The 19,692-nt window shown below is 45.1% G+C and overlaps 2 protein-coding genes across 8 annotated transcripts in view; one reads left to right on the top strand and one right to left on the bottom strand.

Annotated features, from left to right (window-relative positions):
* The first annotated feature begins 877 nt into the window (after nucleotides 1-877).
* DYNC2I2 (dynein 2 intermediate chain 2) lies at nucleotides 878-13,633 on the top strand. The gene is made up of 9 exons (XM_060270376.1): nucleotides 878-1,038; nucleotides 3,580-3,837; nucleotides 4,671-4,780; nucleotides 8,353-8,510; nucleotides 9,076-9,185; nucleotides 9,280-9,438; nucleotides 10,294-10,529; nucleotides 11,414-11,571; nucleotides 12,513-13,633. Exons 1-9 carry the CDS (start codon nucleotides 961-963, stop codon nucleotides 12,749-12,751), a joined length of 1,506 nt encoding a protein of 501 aa, XP_060126359.1. The 5' UTR covers nucleotides 878-960; the 3' UTR covers nucleotides 12,752-13,633.
* Nucleotides 13,634-13,661: 28 nt separating this feature from the next.
* SPTAN1 (spectrin alpha, non-erythrocytic 1) overlaps nucleotides 13,662-19,692 on the bottom strand; it is a 66,408-nt gene continuing 60,377 nt past the window's right edge. For all 7 annotated transcript variants that reach the window (XM_035112559.2, XM_035112561.2, XM_035112562.2 and 4 more), the window contains 5 exons: nucleotides 18,412-18,608; nucleotides 17,314-17,367; nucleotides 16,462-16,608; nucleotides 15,556-15,703; nucleotides 13,662-14,054 (listed from right to left, as the gene is read on the bottom strand). In XM_035112559.2, coding sequence (XP_034968450.2) covers nucleotides 13,929-14,054; nucleotides 15,556-15,703; nucleotides 16,462-16,608; nucleotides 17,314-17,367; nucleotides 18,412-18,608 — 672 coding nt within the window. In that variant the 3' untranslated portion in view covers nucleotides 13,662-13,928. The remainder of the gene's footprint in view (nucleotides 14,055-15,555; nucleotides 15,704-16,461; nucleotides 16,609-17,313; nucleotides 17,368-18,411; nucleotides 18,609-19,692) is intronic.

Raw genomic sequence — 19,692 nt, 5'->3', positions numbered from 1 at the left:
TGGAAAAGACCCTGATGTTGGGAAAGATGGAGGGCACTAGGAGAAGGGGACGACAGAGGACAAGATGGTTGGACAGTGTTCTCGAAGCTACGAACATGAGTTTGACCAAACTACGGGAGGCAGTGCAAGACAGGAGTGCCTGGCGTTCTATGGTCCATGGGGTCACGAAGAGTCGGACCCGACTAAACGACTAAACAACAACAACAACAAAACTTCATATATACAAAAGTAGATATCAATATATCAGCACATCAAAATGAATCAATATAAACAGATGACAATAAATAAACATAAATATATAAAACCAATAAATGAATAGAAATATATCAAAATATCAAAAGAAAGGAAAATAAATATATCAAAATAGGTCAAGAAATTGTCAGGGAAGGCCTGGTGCAAAAAGGCACTGCCGCCATCTTTACTTCTGGCAGCAGGCTGCTAGGCAGCAGACAATCTTCACCGGATTAGGAGGAAAGTTAGGCCCTTTGCCCTCGACCAACATGGCGATTGCGAGCTCGGCGGCGCGATTTCGAGCGAAGTCTCGCAAGGATAGAGGCTGAGCGGCGACATCTCGCGAGAGGACCTGGGCGATTCCACTTCCCTCCCGGCGACGTTTCGCGGGAACAGGGTCCTTTCCGCGCGATTTCTTTCGGCTTCTCGCGAGAATTGGGTCCTCTCCGAAGGAGGCCGCGGGAGACATCTCGCGAGAGGACGGTTAACCGGCGCTATTTCCCCCGCCTTCTCGCGGGAATGCGGGTCTCTCCCCGAAGTCTCGCGAGAGGACGCCACTTTCCGCGCGATTTCCTCCGACGTCGCGCGAGAATAACGTCCTGCCTGCGCGATCTCCCCCCGCTCTTCTGGCGAGAGGACACCTCCTTTTAGGTCATCTCCCTGCGATGCGGCGTCCTCGTCGCCGTGGCAATTCGGCCTAGCCCGCTCGGAGAAGCCTCGGCCCGCGGTATGTTCGCCGACGCGGCGGCCGGCGTAGTGGACGTGGTGTCGACGTGGCGGGCGGAGCGGGGAAGGCGCTGCGAGGAGGTAGGGGCTTCCGAAGGAAAGGGAATGATCTATATGTATTTCTGCCTTCATAGAGCTCTGTAAATATAGAGCAGGCCTAGACAAACTCGGCCCTGCGGCTTTTTTGGAACTACAACCTCTGACCCTGTTAGCTAGGGATCATGGGAGTTGTAGTTCCAAAGCAGCTGGAGAGGCAATAGATATAACAATTAATCAATATATATTAATAAATATATAGATAGTGTTATAGAAAATCATAATGGGGGGGAGCAGGACACCATCATTAATCAACAGAGAGGGGTGACCGAATCTGACAGCTGCAATTACACAGAATCCTGCGCAACACCATCTTCCTCGTCTCCGCTCCACTCCAGAGACCCTCACCCCTCCCGCGGATGCAACCTTGCCTTTCGGAAGGCTTAAGGATCAGCATATACAAACATTTCTCAACGTTACCATAAATTCACACATTTCCCCTCTCCATCTCCCCTCTGCCCCATAACAAAACAACTACAACGATTCACATTTCAAGCCAGCGATATCCAGCTAATCCCTTTACTTTACAGGACTCAATAAGGGACCCAGGTGGCGCTGTGGGTTAAACCACTGAGCCTAGGGCTTGCTGATCAGAAGGTCAGCGGTTCGAATCCCTGTGACAGGGTGAGCTCCCGTTGCTCGGTCCCAGCTCCTGCCAACCTAGCAGTTCGAAAGCACGTCAAAATGCAAGTAGATAAATAGGAACCGCTACAGCGGGAAGGTAAACGGTGTTTCCGTGTGCTGCTCTGGTTCACCAGAAGTGGCTTTGTCATGCTGGCCACATGACCTGGAAGCTATACACCGGCTCCCTCGGCCAATAATGCGAGATGAGCGCGCAACCCCAGAGTCGGTCACGACTGGACCTAATGGTCAGGGGTCCCTTTACCTTTACCTTTAAACATTGCAACACTGACAGCCAAAGATACTTTTGTCACAGCCCCCCTGAGACGATGTTTCCAGAGAAGAAGGAGGGGGAAAGTCGCTCAAAAACAAAGTGGCACTTCACTCAGCAGTACAATCATTTAATAATACAGCCTTTATTATATGTCCTCTTATTGCCTTTATCATATGTCCTCTTATTATGAAACCTTTTTGCGTATCTCTTATTATGTACCCTTTATACGTTTCCCTTATTATGTGCCTTTTTAAACGTTTCTAGGAAATCTACCCATTGCCTTTAGATTATCGTAACAGAACTTCTCTTTCCCTTATGCTAGGATCTCTCTATTTTAATTGCTGTTTTATATCTTAGAACCTTTATATATCGGGACTGCTACCTTTTCCATAGAATTCTCTGTATTAGATATGTTTTCTGTACAAGGAAATACTGTATGAACCCTGCATGACCCCAGTCCACCTGAACCTTGCCCCATCGCCACCCTGTACCCATTCAAAGACAGACACGGACAATGAGAGAATAACTGGAACAGATTTATTCAAACTTCCATAAAATGTCACCTTTAACATAATCCCAGGGATCATCCTTTCATGACCTGGAGGAAAACACCTGCTGAATGGGCATCAACCCCTTGGCAATCGCCAGAAACTGCCCCACCTCGACTCCCATCTCGACTGATTGCCCCCTCCTGTCAAACAAAAGGAAATACCATCAGCAACAGAAGGAGAGCGATTGACATCTCACCATATGAAGAAATAGTCGTCTCTGCACCCAGTTAATCCCATCACCACCCATTCTCCTTGTCTTTCCCCGTCCCTCCCAGTCCAGGGATTTCCAGGTGGGGACAGGAGGGTATAAGAGGGAGGTGCACCATTTCCCGGGGTTCCTTCCTACATTCCTGGAGGCAGGGACCCTACAGCTGTAGTTTTGCATTCTGCAATAAAGGGATCAGTTTGTTTTACCTGGCAGCATCGTGTGGTCTCTGTCATTTCCCGACGAAGCTGAACTTAGTGCAAATTCCGGAGCTTCCGATCAGCGTCTGTCCTTCCTATAAGGCAGTGCATTTTGGGGTTCATTTTTCATAACAATAGAGAGCTCTGTGTGTGTGTGTGTATAATTTATGTAGCTCTCTCCATCTCTATCTCTATTAATCTGCCTCCATATTCACATTTACACCATTATTAATCCATTGTCTCCATATCTATATCTCTATGTTTATAGATATCTATGTTTATCTCTACCCATCTATTAATTAATACTGTATAATTTTATTAATATCTATATTATTAATTTTAATGTTTACTGTTTAATTTTAATCTTTTGTTTTAACTTCTTTTTAAGTTTTTAAGTTGTATCTTAATCCATGCTTTTATTTTCGGTGGGAGCCGCCCTGAGCCTGGTCTTGACTGGGGAGGGCTGGGTATCAATAAAATTATTATTATTATTATTATTATTATTATTATTATTATTATTGTTATTGTTATATCTCCCCCTCCTCCCCCAGAGAAAAGCACCCAGACGGTGCTTTATTATAATATAATAAATATTATAATTTTTATATAGATATATATATATTATTGTTAATATTAAATATTTATATCTCCATATATCTCCCCCCCCCCCTGCAGAAATGCACCCAGACGGGTTTCATCTCGGCGGCCGAAGCCGCCACACAGCCCCGCCCACGGCGTGATGCAGGGGTGCAGACGGGCGGTGGTGAGCCCGGGGAGGGCCAGCCGCGGCGGGTGCCGGGGGCCGTGGACTATGCGGGGCTGCTGGCCTTCCTGCAGGGCGTGGAGGAGCCCGTCAGCCGGGAGCTGGAGAAGAACTGGAAGAGCCACGCCTTTGACGGCTTCGAGGTCCAGTGGGCGGAGCAGAATGAGACGGTAAAAGCGGGCAAGAGATATATGTGTGTAATATGTTTATGTGTATGTATATGTATAAGACACACTTTTTTCCTCCTCAAAAGGAAGGGAAAATGTCTGTGCATCTTATGGAGCGAAGGCCCGCTTGCAAGAGCAGGCTTGCTGGGTACTTCTCTCTCTCTCTCTCTCTCTCTCTCTCTCTCTCTCTCTCTCTCTCTCTCTCCTTCCTTCCTTCCTTCCTTCCTTCCTTCCTTCCTTCCTTCCTTCCTTCCTTCTTTTCTTCCTTCTCTCTCTCTCTCTCTTTCCTCCCTCCCTTCTCTTTCTTTCACTCTCTCACCCCTTCCTTCCTTCCTTCCTTCCTTCCTTCCTTCCTTCCTTCCTTCCTTCCTTCCTCCCTTCTCTCTCTCTCACACTCACCCCTCCCTGCCTTCACTCTCTCTCTCTTCCCTCCCTCCCTCCTTCTCTCTTCCTCTCTCTCTCTTTCACCCCTTCCTTCCTTGTCTCTTTCTTTCTCTCTCACCCCTTCCTTCTTTCCTTCTCTCTTCCCTCCCTCCCTCCCTTCCTCTCTTTCTCCTTCACCCCTTCCTTTTTTTTGTCTTTTTCCCCCTCTCTCTCTAACCCCTTCCTTCCTGCCTGTCTACCTTCCTTCTCTCTCTTCACTCCCTCCCTTCCACTATCTCTTTCCCTATCTCACCTCTTCCTTCCTTACTTCTCTCTTCCCTCCCTCCTTCATTCCCTCTCTCTTCCTCTCTCTCTCTTTCATCCCTTCCCTTCTCTTTCACCGCAAGAAAGATGGATGAATATTCATAATTATTTTATTTCCTCATTGATTTCCCCCTTTGGGTTCCTGGCAGGTCTCCTGCTTGACCAGCCTCTCGTACCCGGTAGCACAGGAGCGGAAGCTGCAAGTCACTGGGGTCTCCTGGAGTTCCACCGGGGCCGTCGTGGCGTGTTCCTATGGCAGGTGAGACCCTCCGGATCCTGTGCGGCGGAACTTTCCGGAGCCTTTCCGCGGATCTAGGCCCATGTAAAACAGTAGAAAAAGAACGTGTTTCCCCCATAGATATTTTCCCCCAGAGATATTTCCCCCCCCCGAAATATATTTCCCCCATGAATATATTTCCCCCGAATATATTTCCCTGGAATATACAGGGGACGTCTCCACTTCCTCATCCCTGCTTCCTTGTCCCCCCCCCCCGCCACCTCGTCCCTGCTTCCTCATCCCCCCTACCCACTTCCTTGCCCCCCCTCCCCGCTTCCTTCTCCTCCCCATCCCATTTCCTCACCCCTCCCTGCTTCCTCATCCCCACTTTGTCCCCCTTGCTTCCTTCCTTGCCCCCCTCCCCCCTCCCTCGACCTCCCCTCCTCGTTTCCCCGCCCCCTGCCCACTTCCTTGTCCCCCCTCCCTGCTTCCGTGTCCTCCTCTCCCCATTTCCTCACCCCTTCCCTGCTTCCTTGTCCCCGTTTTGTCCCCCTTGCCCGCTTCCTTGTCCCCCTCCCTGCTTCCTCGTCCCCCCCTCCCTGCCACCTCGTCCCTGCTTCCTCATCCCCCACCCTGCTTCCTTGTTCAGTTCAGTCAGAGTTTATTACAGCTATAAGCCCATTAGGTATAAAACACACAACATAAAATACAAAATACAAAAATCAGATTTCAGCAGACGGCCACACCACCGCCATTGGTGATAAACGTAAACATAAACATAAGCGTATAAAAGCTACGGTTAGAAATGAAACTTTCAGTGGTCATACAACAGACCATTTCGTCTCTTTTGGGAGAGAACTAAGGTTAAAAACCTCGCTACTTGCAATGTTATATGTGGGTCGTAGTCCTGTAGAATTAAGGCAAGGTATGTCTATGCTGGGGAATCAGCCAATTTCAGGATTATTAGGCCCAGTAAATTCGTTCGTGCCGCATTATGCAGAGGACAAATGAAAATTATATGATGTATTGGAGTAATGCCAATGTTCACACACACACCCAGCATAATGTTACGTTGTAGCTCAATATCATCCAGTCTTTGTTTAATAAGTCTTTTTGCTGAAGTAAGATCCAAATTTAGGATGTCTATGGGAGAAATTCCATATAGCAGAAATTTAGCATGGAGTTTGCTACCAGGGGTTCGCAAAATCATCTCGCCATAGACATTGGGCGAGATAATGGCTTGGTAGACTATGCCAAAGAGTTACCCAATAATTAAAGACTCTTTTCCACAGGAGGGACTCTAATGAGGGGATCTTCAATTCTAGGCATATAGATGCATTTCTCACACACAGGGGAAGCTTTAGAAGCCTACGTAGAAATTGATTTTGCAACGTCTCTAAGGGTGCAAGGTTCGTCAGTGCAGCCCAGAGCAGGGCAGCATAGGCAAGGGGGGTTACTACTTTGACATTAAACACCTTCAAGGCCGGGGGGACGTGTAAGGCTCAGTCTCAAAAGAATAATGGAAGGAGTGCATGCGACAGAGCCTTGGCCTTGTTAAGTAGATACTGGATGTGTGATTTCCATCCCATATTGTATTGGAATAGAATTTCTGGATATTGGAATTTGAGGACTTGCTCTATTGCAGCTCCCCTCTGCTTCCACTTATGGAGTTTCCTGCTTCTAGAAAAGATAATAATAATAATAATAATAATAATAATAATAATAATAATAATAATAATAATTCATTATTTATACCCCGCCCATCTGGCTGGGTTTCCCCAGCCACTCTGGGCGGCTTCCAACAAAAAAATAAAACACAATAATCTATTAAACATTAAAAGCCTCCCTGAACAGGGCTGCCTTCAGATGTCTTCTAAAAGTCTGGTAGTTGTTTTCCTCTTTGACATCTGTTGGGAGGGTGTTCCACAGGGCAGGCGCCACCACCGAGAAGGCCCTCGGTCATTATCATTATTTTTGATTTAGCATGATTAAGAGTTAGCTGATTGGTATGGCAGTAACCATCAAGAATCTTCCGCGCCCTACTTAGACCTACTCGCGTATAAGAAAAGATCACCATATCGTCCGTGTATAGAAGCAGCGGGCAGCGGTAGTCTGCAAGGCAGGGGGCATGTACGCTTGCAGACGACTCCATTAATGGTTCCCTCATGTCACTAATAAACAAGTTGAAGAAGTAGGGTGCTAAAATGCAGCCTTGGCGAACTCCTTTGTTTCTCGGCACCAAGTTTGTACGGTCACCTGCTGGGGCTAGTCTCACTCTGGCGACAGATCCTTCGTGGAGTTGGCTCATGAGCCATAGAAGCCTTCTATCGATACCCCACCTCACAAGTCTCTCCCATAAGATGTTTCTAGGGATGCTGTCAAAGGAGGCACATAAATGTCCTCGGCTGGGGTAGGAGTATTTCCGTGCAAGATGGTAGAGGATTTTTGCATGGTCAGTAGTAGATCGGCTCGATCTGAAGCCTGCTTGTTCTTGGCCAGTCAAATTGGATTTATCAGCCCACTGAATCAGTTTGGTCAACAGGAAGCGGGCATAAATTTCCCCTATTATAGAGAGAAGGCTGATGATACAATAATTCCCGGGGTCAACAGGTGGTCCCTTTTTGTAAATTGGGATTATAATGGCCTCCTTCCACATTTTAGGGATAAGGGCAGTGGCATTAATTGCGTCGAATGTTTTGGCCAGAATTCCAGCCCACCATTCTTGATGTACTTTAATGGCCTCTGCAGGAACCAGGTCAGGCCAAGGTGCCTGACCCCTTTTCAGCTGACCTATCAGATCTATCATTAATTCTGGGTCGGTTGCAGGCCAGATAGGTAGATGGTTAAACAGAGGTTCCGAATGAGCAACAGGTACCTCAGCCTGTGAAAAATACTTCCTCAAGAACAGTTCCCATGTAGGGGCGGGAATGACAGTCGAGCTATATTTCCTCTCTCTTCTGTTGACCAAGGACCAAAATTCACGAGCTCCCTGCGATTTAGAAGCTGCGATCAGCGCCTGCCAACGGTTTAATTACCACTCTCACTTAGCTGTTTTCTGAGCCTCTTTATAGGCTATTTTGGCAAGAGCATAAGTAGTTAGAAGGGTGGTGGCTTCCTTGTCCCCCCTTCCCGTTTTATTGCCCTCCGCTCCCCATTTCCTCACCCCCTCCCTGCTTCCTTGCCCTCCCCTCCCCGCTTCCTCACCCCCCTCCCTACTTCCTTGTCCCCCGCCTGCTTCCTTGTCTTCCTCACCCCCTCCCCGCTTCCTCGTCCCCCTCCCCACTCTCTTGCCCCTTTCCCCGGTTCCTCGTCCCTTTTTTCCCCTTGCCCACTTCCTAACCCCCTCCCCACTTCCTCACCCTCCCCTCCCCACTTCCTCATCCCTGCTTCCTTGTCCCCTCCTCCTTGCTTCCTCGTTGCCACTTCCTCGCCCCCTCCCCACTTCCTCGTCCCTGCTTTGTCCCCCTTGCCCACTTCCTCATCCTCCTCCCCGCTTCCTCATCCCTGCTTCCTTGTCCCCCCTCCTTGCTTCCTTGTCCCCATTTCCTCGTCCCCACTTCCCACTTACTTCTCATCCCCGCCCCCACCCGACACACCCCTCTCTCTCGTTCCAGATTGGAGGATGGGGACTGGAGCGCCGACAAGTCCTATGTCTGCACCTGGAACCTCGACCGCCGGGCCCTGGACCCCCAGCGTCCCGACCTGGTGGTGGATGTCCCCGGCTCGGCCATGTGCCTGGCCTTCCACCCTCGGCGGCCATCAATCATTGCTGGTATGTCAATCATTGCCGGTACCCGGTCCAAGTAAAAATAGTTATAATTGTTTATAATTATTTTTATAATAATTTATAATTATTATTTATAATAATTTTTCTGCTTTCTATTTTATAATTATTATAAAGAATATTTATAATAAATATGTGCTGTGGTCCATGGGGTCACAAAGAGTTGGACACGACTAAATAACAACAACAAAATAATAATTATAAGTAATAATACTATAGTTGTTTATATTTTATAATTATTATAAATTATTATTATTTATAATTTATAATTATAATAAATAATAATTATAATTGTTTATAATTTGTAGTATAATAACCTATAATAATTTATAATAAATATTTCTATTTTATGATTTAGTTATTATTGTAAATAATAATAATTTATAATAAATATTTATAATAATAATAATAATAAATTATTATTAATTAACCATCTCCTGTTGGTCAAAGCTGGGGTCCGGGGGTAGTTTCCCCCAGCGTTCCCCAGGGTCCTAAAACTGGGAGGAGCAGGGGCTTTTGTTGTGTGGCCCCATCCGGCGTCTTTTCCTTGCAGGGGGCCTTTACAGCGGGGAAGTCCTGGTTTGGGACACTGGCCGACCGGAAGACCCCTTGGTCTGGAGGACAGGGATGACGGACGACACCCACACGGACCCCGTTTACCAGGTAGAAGGGGACCCCCCCACCCCCCAAAAATGTGTGCTTTTGTGTTCCGGCCATGTGACCATCCAAATGGTCGGCTGCCCTTTTCCCAAATCAGGTGACCTGGCTCCAAGGCGACAAGCAGACCCGCCTCCTGAGCGCCTCGACCGACGGGAAAATCCTGCTTTGGCGCGAGGAGAGGGACGGCCTCCTCGAACCCGCCACCGGCTTCGCCCTGGCGCTGCAGCAGATTCCCCGGAGCACCAAGCCGAAGAAGGTCAGCTCAGGTCAGGGGTTGGGTGGGTAGGTCGGGGCGTTGTCCTTTAAGGGGCTCCGGGGAAACCCGAGGTCTGGGGGAGCATTACCCGTGAAACTGCTCCAGGGAAGGCAAAAAGGGAAGGAAGGAAATGAAAGAAGGAGGGGGAAGGGAAGGAAGGAAAGGAAAGAAATGAAAGAAGGACAGGGAGGAAGGGAAGTCAAAAATAAAGGGAAGGAAGGAAGGGAAGAAGGAAGGAAGGAAGGAAGGAAGGAAGGAAGGAAGGAAGGAAGGAAGGAAGGAAGGAAGGAAGGGAAAGAAGGAGGGGAAGGGAAGGGAAGAAGGAAGGAAAAGGAAAGAAGGAGGCAAAAAGGAAGGGAAAGAAGAAAGGAAAGGAAAGGAGGAAGGGAAGGAAGGAAATGAAGGAATGAAGGGAAGAGAAGGGAAGGAAGGAAAGAAGGAAATGAAAGAAGGGAAGAAGGAAGGGAAACAAGGGAAGAAGGAAAGTCAAAAAGAAAGGGAAGAAAGGAAGGAAATGAAAGAGGAAAGGGAGGGGAAGAAGGAAAGACAAAAAAGGGAAGGAGGGAAATGTAAAAGGGAAGGGATGAAGGAAGGGAAGGAAGGAGCATTATCCTATATGGGGGGGTCAGGGGGACTGTTCTCCTATAGCAGGCACCCCCAAACTTCCTCGACCACTGGTCCTGTTAGCTAGGGATCATGGGAGTTGTAGGCCAAAAAATCTGGAGGGCCGCAGTTTGGGGGTGCCTGTCCTATAGGGTGCTCCGATGGACGCCAGGGTTGGGTGCCTCCCCCCCCCCCCGGGAGGGGGCACCGCCTTGTAAACTCACGGCTGGCTCATTTCCCCCCCCCCCGCAGCATTCCCGAGGGGACACCCCAGTGGGGGTCACCTCCCTCTCCTTCTCCCACTTCGAGCCCTCGGTCTTTGTGGTGGGCACGGAAGGGGGCGACGTGCTGAAGTGCTCGGCGGCGGCCGACGCCCCCGCCCTCCGGCAGGCGGGGGGCTCTGTCCTCCCCCTCAAGGCGCCCATGCAGTTTTCCTTCTCGCCCCACGGAGGCCCGGTCTACTCAGTCAGCTGCTCCCCTTTCCACAGGTGAGTCGGGGGCATGGCTTGAGAGGCAGGCATTATTATTATTATTAGTTTGTTTGTTTGTTTATTAGTATTAATATTAGTATTATTACTATTATTAACGGAGCCAAGTTTGCCCTGCCCATAACTTTAAACGTTGTTGTTGTTGTTAACGGAGCCAAGTTTGCCCTGCCATTAATGTACAAACAAACTAAGTTTGTTCTTGCTATGAGTTTTCAGATACCCATGGTTATTATTATTACTTTTACTTCTTATTGCTTTTACTTATTACCGTTTCTTTGAAAATAAGACGTAGCCATAAAATAAGCCCTAGCAGGATTTTTAAGCATTCAATGAATATAAGCCATAGTGATAGGCAGTTTAACTTTGTAGGGTTACTTAATAAAAAATAAGACATCCCCTGAAAATAAGCCATACTGTGTTTTTTTGAGGAAAAATAAATATAGGACGGTGTCTTATTTATAGAGAAACGCGGTAATTAGTTATTTTTGCTGATTGTTACTTGTTACTTTTATGTATTTACTGTGTTTACTAATTGTTACTTATTATTACTTGGTACTCATTACTTACTGCTTTCACTTTATTCTTATTACGACTTTTATTTATTACTTCTTACTTCTTATTACTTTTAGAACAGCACTATCGTTGCCATCAAAATTATTCCTGCCCCCTTGTAAATTCATTCTCCACCTCCCCTTAAAGTTGTTTTTGAATTTAATCTGTATTGTTACTGGATTATGGTCAGAGATGGATCTATTCAATATTTCAGCTTTTCTAAATTTAACATTACCGGTAGTTTCCTTGATAGCCAAATTGCATCAATCCTCCCGCCTGTAAATTTGCATATTTACCCGTTATCAATCACACACCCCGTTTCCTCCCAATAGGAACCTGTTTCTCAGCGGAGGGACCGACGGACATGTTCACCTACACTCCATGCTACAAGCGCAGCCCCTCGTTTCCCTGCAACTCTCAAAGAAATACGTTTTCGGCGTCAGGTGGTCCCCCATCCGACCCCTGGTCTTCGCAGCCGCTTCCGGGGAAGGTACTACTACTACAAACTTAGTATTTATACCCTGCCTGGGCTTCCCCAGTCACTACTACTACTACTACCATACTACCAACTTATTATTTATATCTTGCCTGTGCTTCCCCAGCCGCTACTACTACTAACTTATTTATACTCTGCCTGAGCTTCCCAAGTCTACTACTACTACTACTACCACAAACTTATTATTTCTACCCTGCCTGGGCTTCCTGTCACTACTACTACTACTACTACCAACTTCTTATTTATACCCTACCTGGGCTTCCCCAGCCACTCTGGACGGCTCCCAACCAAAGATTCAAAACCCTAGCTAGAACAAGGAATGTTTCCATGAAACAAAAATCAATTTCATTCCAAATAAACCCTAACCTTCCTCGTTTTAAATTCAGTTATAAATTTTAATGATTTTAATTTATTAATATAATTTATTAATTAAATTATTAATTAAAATTAAAACTTAATTAAAATCTTTAAAATTAAATTAAAAATGAAACTTGTTTTATTTTTAATGATTTTAATAATTAATAATTAATATAATTCATTAATTTATTTATATTCCAGCGTATAAGACGACTGGGCATATAAGGCGACCCCCCCAACTTTTCCAGTTAAAATACAGTGTTTGGGATATACTCTCCGTATAATAAATACGAGCCGGCGTATAAGACGACCCCCGACTTTTGAGAAGATTTTCCTGGGTTAAAAAGTAGTCTTATACGCAGGAATATACAGTACATTTAAATTTCAAACTTAATTAAAATCATTAAAATTAAATTAAAAATGAAATTTAATTTTAATTTAATTTTAATGATTTTCATTTAGTCCAATTAATTTAATTTGATAAAATTAATGGAATAAACCACGTAATAAATTCCTTGGGGTTTTTTTTTTGTGTGGAATCCAATCCAAAGAAAGCTTCCCCTTCTCTGTTTCCCCAGGGGAAGTGCAGCTCTTTGACTTTGGCAAGAGCTCCCAAAAGCCCTCGCTCTCCATCCCCCAGACCCAGGACCGGGGCCCTGTCTACTGTGTGGAGTTCAACCCCTGCCGGGCACAGCTCCTGGCCGCCGGCGACGGGGCGGGCCTGGTGAAGATCTGGCAACTCAGCTCCGACTTCACGGAGGAGGGGACCCGCGAAATGAGCCACCTCGACCAGCTGGCCAACGAGGTGACTGATTGACCGTTGAAAAGCAGAATAAAATGTTTTATAGATGTTATTCCAATATATACTTATTTCAGGACAATTCTACCACATGTGCACGAGGGACCCTTTTTTGTATTACACCTCCAGCACTCAGCAGATTTGTTTTTATACATCTTGGCTATCCTATCCTATCCTGTCTCATATCCTTGTTTCCTATCCTATCCTGTCCTTCTATCCTCTCCTTGTCTCCTCTCCTTGTCTCCTATCCTGTCCTTCCCATGTCTCCTAACCTTTTTTCCTGTCCTATCCTATCCTTCTAGTCTGTCATATCCTATCCTATCATTGTTTCCTATCCTATCTTATCCTTCTGTCCTATCCTATCGTATCCTATCGTATCCTATCCTCCTATCCTATCCATGTCTCCTATCCTTTTTTCCTGTCCTATCCTATCATTGTTTCCTATCCTATCCTTCTGTCCTATCGTATCTTATCCTCCTATCTTATACTTGTCTCCTATCCTATCCTATCCATGTTTCCTATCCTATCCTATCCTAGTCTCCTTTCCTATCCTCCTATCCTATCCTAGTCTCCTATCCTTGTTTCCTATCCTACTGTTCTGTCATATCCTATTTTCCTATCCTACCCTAGTCTCCTTGTTTCGTATCCTCTCCTTCAGTCCTATCCTTCTATCCTGTCGTATCCTATCCTTGTCTCCTATCCTATCCTATTATTCTGTCCTATTGTATCCTATCTTATTATTGTCTCCTGTCCAATGCATGTTTCCTATCCTAATCTATGCTATCCTACTGTCTTATCGTATTCTATTCTCCTATCCTATCCATGTTTCCTATCGTATCCTATCCTGTTCTGTTCTATCCTTCTGTCCTATTGTATCCTATCCTCGTCTCCCATCCGTGTTCCCAAACCAGAAAAGAGCCAAAGCCGCTTTCTGCTTGGACCAATCGCTTTTATTTCTTGAAGCACACTGCGCAAAGCTGAGCCGCCGGCGTCCGAAGCGTGTTCCGCGTCGGGCGGTGGAGGGAGGGGAGAGCATGCGCGGAGCGGCCGGGGGAGGGGGCAGAGCAAGCTGGAAGCGCAGGATGGGGGAGGGGGTCCTCTAGCGCCCCCCGGAGGAGGCGGGAAGCTTCAAACTTGGCGTTCTAGCGTGGATCATCCGGGAAGGGGGGAGTCGCCGAGCCCCCCCGATGGGAGATCAATTGACAAAGAGCGAGCGTGTGAATTCGACGTAGTCATATGCCGACGGAAGCTCCCGACCTTTGCCATCCAGGTAAGGCTTCATGTGGGAGATGCAATAGTCGGCTTGTTCCCGGGTCAGGTTCTGGAAGGGGCGGAAAAGATGGCAGAAATTATTATTATTATTTTAAAAAATTATTCATCTTATAGTAACACATAACAAACCCGTTCAAACCCTACAATACAATAAGAAATTCAACGAAACCACGTAAAAATACATAAATTATCACTTTTACTTTTAATTGTAATGTATTTAGTCTTGTTGTTGAGTTGCATTTTAACTACAGGTGAAACTCGGATAATGAGAATATCGTCGGAAAGTGCCTTGATTTCAGGAATGCAACTGATTTTTTTTTCTTTCTCTTTTCATTTTGACAAATGCTTTCTTTTGGAAATTCCACAGGAATCAAGCAAAGAGTTACAATCATACAAAAATCAACAAAAAGCAACATCTCAATGATGACATTCCATTTATAATTGATCTGCCTAACGACAAATCATTACAATGACAACAAATCAAGGCTTGCCATATCTTGCTTTGCGTGTCATGCGTCTATCTCATATATTGATTTCACCTTGTAAGTTGCATTACTGAAATCAATGCACTTTTTGGTGATATTCTAATTTTTCGAGTTTCACCTGTAAACAATTATTTGTTAATGGCAAAATTAGCAGCGGCAATAGGAAATCAATCAAAACAAAAATTAAAAAATGAATGGAAATGCTATGAGGATTATACTGTATATGTGCAGCTGGAATTATTCCAGCCCCTTTGCAAACAGTGTTTGTTCTCAAAATTTCTAGACTTTCAGCTGTGCTCCCAAAAAAGCAACTGAAATAAACGTATCCTCCGAAAACCGAGAACGTCCCAAGTTTCGTTTTTGTTGGGTTGGGGTGGTGGAAACGTTGTGTGCCTTTTCCAGAGCCCGATTTGATGCGATACCTTCAGCTGTGTTACACAGCAAATTCTTGCCTATACCAATCGAAGAGCACTTTTGTTATTCACATTCTTTTATTCTGTGAATTCTATAGTGAAGAATGATCACGACTCATTTTAACCCTATTATCAAAATTCACACCCTTGCAATATTATCTGGAATTTCCCCCCGAAACATTACGCAAATTCCTTCTGGAAGATTATTTGAGCTCAGTATCCTACGCTGTGGCCAAATTTTGCACATTATCTATTACAAAACGTCAATCTCTTTTACCGTATATTGAATAACATATTGTAACAATTTGTCCTGCCCTCCGATGATGATATTGCTGCTACAGCTCTTAGTTAAATCTCTCATTCTTTTATGGTGTTTTATTCCGCTGGACCTGTATTTTAAGTATTGTATCTTCAATTAGTATATTGACTATTAAAATCCCCTATCAGTCGTTTTTATTGTTTATGTAGAGAATTATGCAGAATTTCTGGTTTGATATGCTGGCTGTTTGCCGTAATAAACATTGACTGACTGACTGAAACGTTTTGTTTTTGTTGGGCTGGGGTGGGGTGGTGGAAACGTTTTGGGTTGGGGTGGCAGAAACGTTTTGTTTTGGGTTGGGGTGGTGGAAATGTCCTCGGATTTCCCGCTTACCTGGTAGAGTTCCTCCTTGGTCACGTAGGGCTTCCCCTCGGAGCTGAGCGCCCGGAAGGCACTCTCAATTTCCTCGCTGGATTTCACATTCTCCGTCTCGCGGCTGATCATGAAGGCCATGTATTCCTGCAAGGAGACGTGGCCGTCCCTGCCGATCAAAGAAGAAAAGAAAAAAAGGAAATCGAACGTTTAAGGTTTTATTTGGTTTTTAGATCAATCAATAGTTTATGATGGTCAACAACCAACACACACATATAAAACATAAAAGTTGTTGTTTTCTTTCTTTCTCTGTATTTTCTCTCTCTCTCTTTCTCTCTTTGTATTACTCTCTCTCTGTATTTCTCTCTCTTTGTATTTTTCTTCCTTTGTATTTCTCTCTGTATTTCTCTCCCGCTCTTTGTATTTTTCTTTCTTTTTCTCTCTTCCTTTGTATTTCTCTCTATTTTTCTTTCTCTGTATTTTTCTCTCTCTCTGTGTTACTCTCTCTCTGTATTTCTCTCTCTTTGCATTTCTCCCTCTCTCTGTATTTTTTTTCTCTCTCTCTTTGTATTTCTCTCCCTCTATTTTTCTTTTGTTCTCTTTGTTTTTATTTCTATTTCTCTCTCTCTCCCTCTTTCTATTTTTCTTTCTTTCTCTCTTTGTATTTCTCTCTCTCTCCTTATTCTCCCCCTCTCCCTCTCTGTGGTATAGCTCTCTCTTTCCATTTTTCTTTCTTTCTCTATCTCTTTGATTTTTGGGGGTTCACTTTTTTTCCCTTGGGCCAAACTTGCTGAGCTTCTTTGGGGAGAGCTAGTGGTCTTACCTGTTGGACATTCCCGATCTAGAACTTAACATGATAGCCGTCAGCTCTGAAAAAAATCTGAAAAAGCAACCTGCTCTTCTTGGAAGGCCAAATAACACTCATACCTGTTTGGGTCCACGGTGTCGAGAATTGCCTCGAACTCGGGGTCGGGCTCTCCTTCCTCGACCATCGGTAGATCGTAGCCGAGGGAACGCAGGCAGGATTTGAACTCCTGGTGATTCAGCCGCCCAGATTTATCCTTGTCAAAGTGTCTGGAATTTGTAGACAGCAGGAATTGGAAATAATATTATACGGTATTTTAATTTATTTATTTTAAAAAAACTATTTATTGAAAATTATAACAAAACATACAGTGGTACCTCGGTTTAAGTACACAATTGGTTCCGGAAGTCTGTATTTAACCTGAAGCGTACTCAACCTGAAGCAAACTTTCCCATTGAAAGTAATGGAAAGTGGATTAATCCATTCCAGACGGCTCCACAGAGTACTTAAACTGAAAGTACTCGAACCGAAGCGTACTTAAACCGAGGTATGACTACAAATTTTTAAAAAAACATGCATATCTACATTCCATATAAAACAAAACATATAAACAACAAACTATTCTAACTAACAAACCATACCGGATAAATGTTTCCTTTTTAAACCCACATGTATTGGGTTGAAATGGGAAAATTGGAAAAGGACGGGGAAGAAAACCATTGGCTTGAAATGGGAACATTTGTAAAAAGGACGTACATAATTCGGTTGAAATCGGAAGACGTTAGAAGGGGATTTGATCAAGCCAAGGAACCGCCCCGGGAATTGGGATCAATCAATCAAATCACAGCACAGCACAGCACAGTAATTTGCATTACATCATTAATGTTTAAAAAAATTTAAATAAAATAAAAAAAACAACATCTAAAAAATTGGGATTTTGTTCCGACTTACTTAAACAAACCACCCCAACTTACTTAAACATCATGCTGAACTCCTTGAGAGCTTCCTCCGTGACTCCCGTCGTGTTCCTGGGAGGGAAGGAGAAACCGGGTGGTGAGCGGAACCGGGAAGGCCGGGGGGATGCCAGGCGGCTGGCTACGTGCCTCCATTTCCGGTGCCCCGAATCGGATCATCCCGCCTCCCCGAAGGCTTTGGGGAACCCAAATAAGTCTGGGGTGTGAGTGGATGGAGCTAAGCGGCAGATTCCAGCTCGCACAGCGCTCTCATGGCAAACTTGGCTCCGTTGATGATGATGATGATGATAATAGGAAGTTTAAATTAATGGGCAGGGCAAACTTGGCTCTAATAGTAATAATAGTAATAATAATAGGAAGTGTAAATTAACAGGGCAAACTTGGCTCTGTTAATAATAATAATAATAATAATAATGGCAAAATTGGCTCATAATGGGAAGTTTAAATTAATGGGCAGGGCAAACTTGGCTCTAATAGTAATAATAAAAATAACAATAATAGGAAGTCTAAATTAATGGGCAGGGTAAATTTGGCAATAATAATAATAGGAAGTGTAAATTAACGGGCAGGGCAAACTTGGCTCCGATTATGATGATGATGATGATGATGATAATAATAATAATAATAATAATAATAGGAAGTTTAAATTAATGGGCAGGGCAAACGTGGCTCTAATAATAATATTATTATTAATAATAATAATAGGAAGTGTAAATTAATGGGCAGGGCAAACTTGGCTCCATTAATTATTATTATTTGGCATTCCAAGAAGCCTAGGTTGGAGTTCACGGCTACCGTGTTATGTTCTAGATCGAGAATGCCCCCCCCCCTCGTGGCGGGGGCGGAATCTCAGACCCCTGCGCCATATGTCGGCGCCCCAAATCGGAGCAGCGCCCTGCCTCCCCGATAAATATGGAGGGGGATGGACTCAGGCATAGCTGTCAAGCTTTCCTTTTTCTCGCGAATAAGGGAATTTCTCTTTTAAAAAAGGGAGAACTTGACAGCTATGGACTCAGGGTGGGGTGGGGACAGGCAGGCGGACCCGAGTGGTGGGTTCCGGGATCTCTGACCCACCCTCCTCCAATGTGGGGGCCTCACCTGGCTTGGATCTGCTGCTCCAGGTTGTGCTGCATTCTCATGCCCAGCTGATCGAGTTGGTCCCACTGCTGGGCCAGCCCCACAGTGCTGTGCTCGGTGTACTTGTTGTCGAGGATCAGGGCCTCCTCCATGGCGGCCCCCAGGTCCTCAATCTTCTTCAGCTGGCTGCGCATGGCCCGGATCTCCTGGTGCTTGCGCTGTTTGGCAGAGGGGGGGGGGAGAGAGAAATATACAAAGAGGGAGAGAGAGGGAGGGAGGGAGGGAATAAAGAGAGAGAGAGATAAATACAAAGAGATAGAAATAAAAAGAGAAAGAAAAATGCAAAGAGAGAGGGGGAATAAGAGAGAGAGATAAATACAGAGAGGGAGAGGGGGAAATAAAAATACACAGAGATTTAATTTAATTAATCAAGATTTAATTTGAATTAAGAAATATCAAAATGCAACAACATTTAATACAGACACAAAAGTGAGAAAAGAAGGAAGAAAATTAAAAAGGGAAAGAAGGAACAACGAAACAACCCCATGCTGGAAGGTTTTTTGTTTGTTTTGACTGTGTCAGACCAACCCGGCTACCTACCTGTAACTAATATATTTGTAAAATGCCCATCTGGCTGGGTCTCCCCAGCCACTCAGGGCAGCTTCCAAACAAAATTAAAAATAAATTAAAATGCCACTCATTAAAATCTTCCCGGAATGCTATCCATTTCATCAATTTTGAAGCCTTTGTTTTTGCTCTTCTTTGTGAGTTTGTAAATAAGATGTCATTTCATTTAGCGGAAAGCCTGCAGACTGTCTCACTAGAGTGCTGCATGCTCTGGTTATCTCCCGCTTGGACTACTGCAATGCACTCTACGTGGGGCTACCTTTGAAGGTGACCCGGAAACTACAACTAATCCAGAATGCGGCAGCTAGACTGGTGACTGGGAGCGGCCGCCGAGACCACATAACACCGGTCGTAAGAGACCTACATTGGCTCCCAGTACGTTTCCAAGCACAATTCAAAGTGTTGGTGCTGACCTTCAAAGCCCTAAAAGGCCTCGGTCCAGTAGACCTGAAGGAGTGTCTCCACCCCCATTGTTCTGCCCGGACACTGAGGCCCAACACCGAGGGCCTTCTGGCGGTTCTCTCGTTGCGAGAAGCCAGGTTACAGGGAACCAGGCAGAGGGCCTTCTCAGTAGTGGCACCCACCCTGTGGAACGCCCTCCCACCAGATGTCAAAGAGAAAAAGAACTACCAGATTTTTAGAAGACATCTGAAGGCAGCCCTGTTTAGAGAGGCT

This window comes from Zootoca vivipara, chromosome Z (genome assembly GCF_963506605.1).
Source record: "Zootoca vivipara chromosome Z, rZooViv1.1, whole genome shotgun sequence".
In the NCBI taxonomy this organism is placed as follows: Eukaryota; Metazoa; Chordata; class Lepidosauria; order Squamata; family Lacertidae; genus Zootoca; species Zootoca vivipara.
This window is presented reverse-complemented; position numbering and strand designations above follow the sequence as displayed.

Bases quoted from the DNA above. Each gene is read 5' to 3' on its own strand.
- DYNC2I2 (XM_060270376.1), top strand. From the start codon at position 961: ATGTTCGCCGACGCGGCGGCCGGCGTAGTGGACGTGGTGTCGACGTGG. The intron at 9,439-10,293 runs GTCAGCTCAGGT...CCCCCCCCGCAG, and splicing joins GGAGCACCAAGCCGAAGAAG to CATTCCCGAGGGGACACCCC. The intron at 11,572-12,512 runs GTACTACTACTA...CTGTTTCCCCAG, and splicing joins CGCAGCCGCTTCCGGGGAAG to GGGAAGTGCAGCTCTTTGAC.